Source organism: Chlorella variabilis, assembly GCF_000147415.1.
Source record: "Chlorella variabilis unplaced genomic scaffold CHLNCscaffold_251, whole genome shotgun sequence".
Taxonomy (NCBI): Eukaryota; Viridiplantae; Chlorophyta; class Trebouxiophyceae; order Chlorellales; family Chlorellaceae; genus Chlorella; species Chlorella variabilis.
Window position 1 is genome coordinate 1 of NW_005434892.1, and position 955 is coordinate 955.

Sequence of the window (955 nt, forward strand, 5' to 3'; positions counted from 1 at the left end):
CCGCCCTCTCCCTCCGCCCCCCACATGCCTCCCCCTGTCACCCCGCAGAACCTGCTGCTGGACCGGCGCCGCGGGTGCGTCAAGGTGGCGGACTTTGGGCTGGCGCGCACCATCACGCCGCCGCTCAGGCCATACACGCACGAGGCGAGTGGCTGTGGGCTCCCTGGGGTGCCCCCTCTAGGGAAAGGGATTGCGTTTTCCACGGGCGAAAACTCCATCACAGGGCCCAATGCGTTCTTCCACCACCTCGCCACCCCGGCCCCGCCCACACCCACTCACACACTCTTTTTCCAGGTCGCTCACGCTGCTGTACCGCTGCCGTGCCGCTGCTTGTACCGCAGGTGGTCACCCTGCTGTACCGCGCCCCCGAGATCCTGCTGGGCGCCGCCCTCTACTCGCAGCCGGTTGACGTCTGGTCCCTGGGCTGCGTCATGGCGGAGCTGGCCACCGGCGAGCCTCTCTTCCGCGGGGACAGCGAGGTGGGTGGTGAGAGTGAGCGAGCACACTCCCAACTGGTGTGCTGCGTGCGGGCTGCGCGAGTGAGCGACTGTGTGGGCTGGAAGGGAGGGATGGCTGGCTGGCTGCGCTGCCTGCCTGCGGTGCCTCAGCTTCCGTCTGCTCTCCGAAGAGCCTGCTGCTCGCACACCTGGGAGGTGTCTGCCTGCCCGCAGATCGGGCAGCTTCTGGCCATCTTCCAGGTGCTGGGCACCCCCGGCGAGGCCGACTGGCCGGGCGTCAGCGCCCTGCCCGACTGGCAGGGCTGCTTCCCGCAGTGGCGGCCCCGCGACTTGGCAGAGGTGCGGAAGCTGCTGCGCTGTCACACTTGTCTTCCTGTCGAGCGCCTGGCTGGCTGGTGGCTGTTGCTGGCTGCGCCCTGTGCCGCCAGGTGTCTCCAGCTGGCATTGCCTCAAAACGGTACCGCCCACATTACAGTTTGCTACTGCGTTATGACGGT

General features: G+C 68.1%; 1 protein-coding gene across 1 annotated transcript; it reads left to right on the forward strand.

Moving 5' to 3' along the window:
- Positions 1-24: 24 nt before the first annotated feature.
- CHLNCDRAFT_29032 (hypothetical protein) lies at positions 25-794 on the forward strand (the record flags this gene model as incomplete). The annotated part of the gene is made up of 3 exons (XM_005842589.1): positions 25-168; positions 342-479; positions 672-794. Coding segments are annotated over 3 exons (405 nt in total), but the record flags the coding sequence as incomplete, so codon positions are not given.
- Between the last annotated feature and the right edge of the window lie 161 nt (positions 795-955).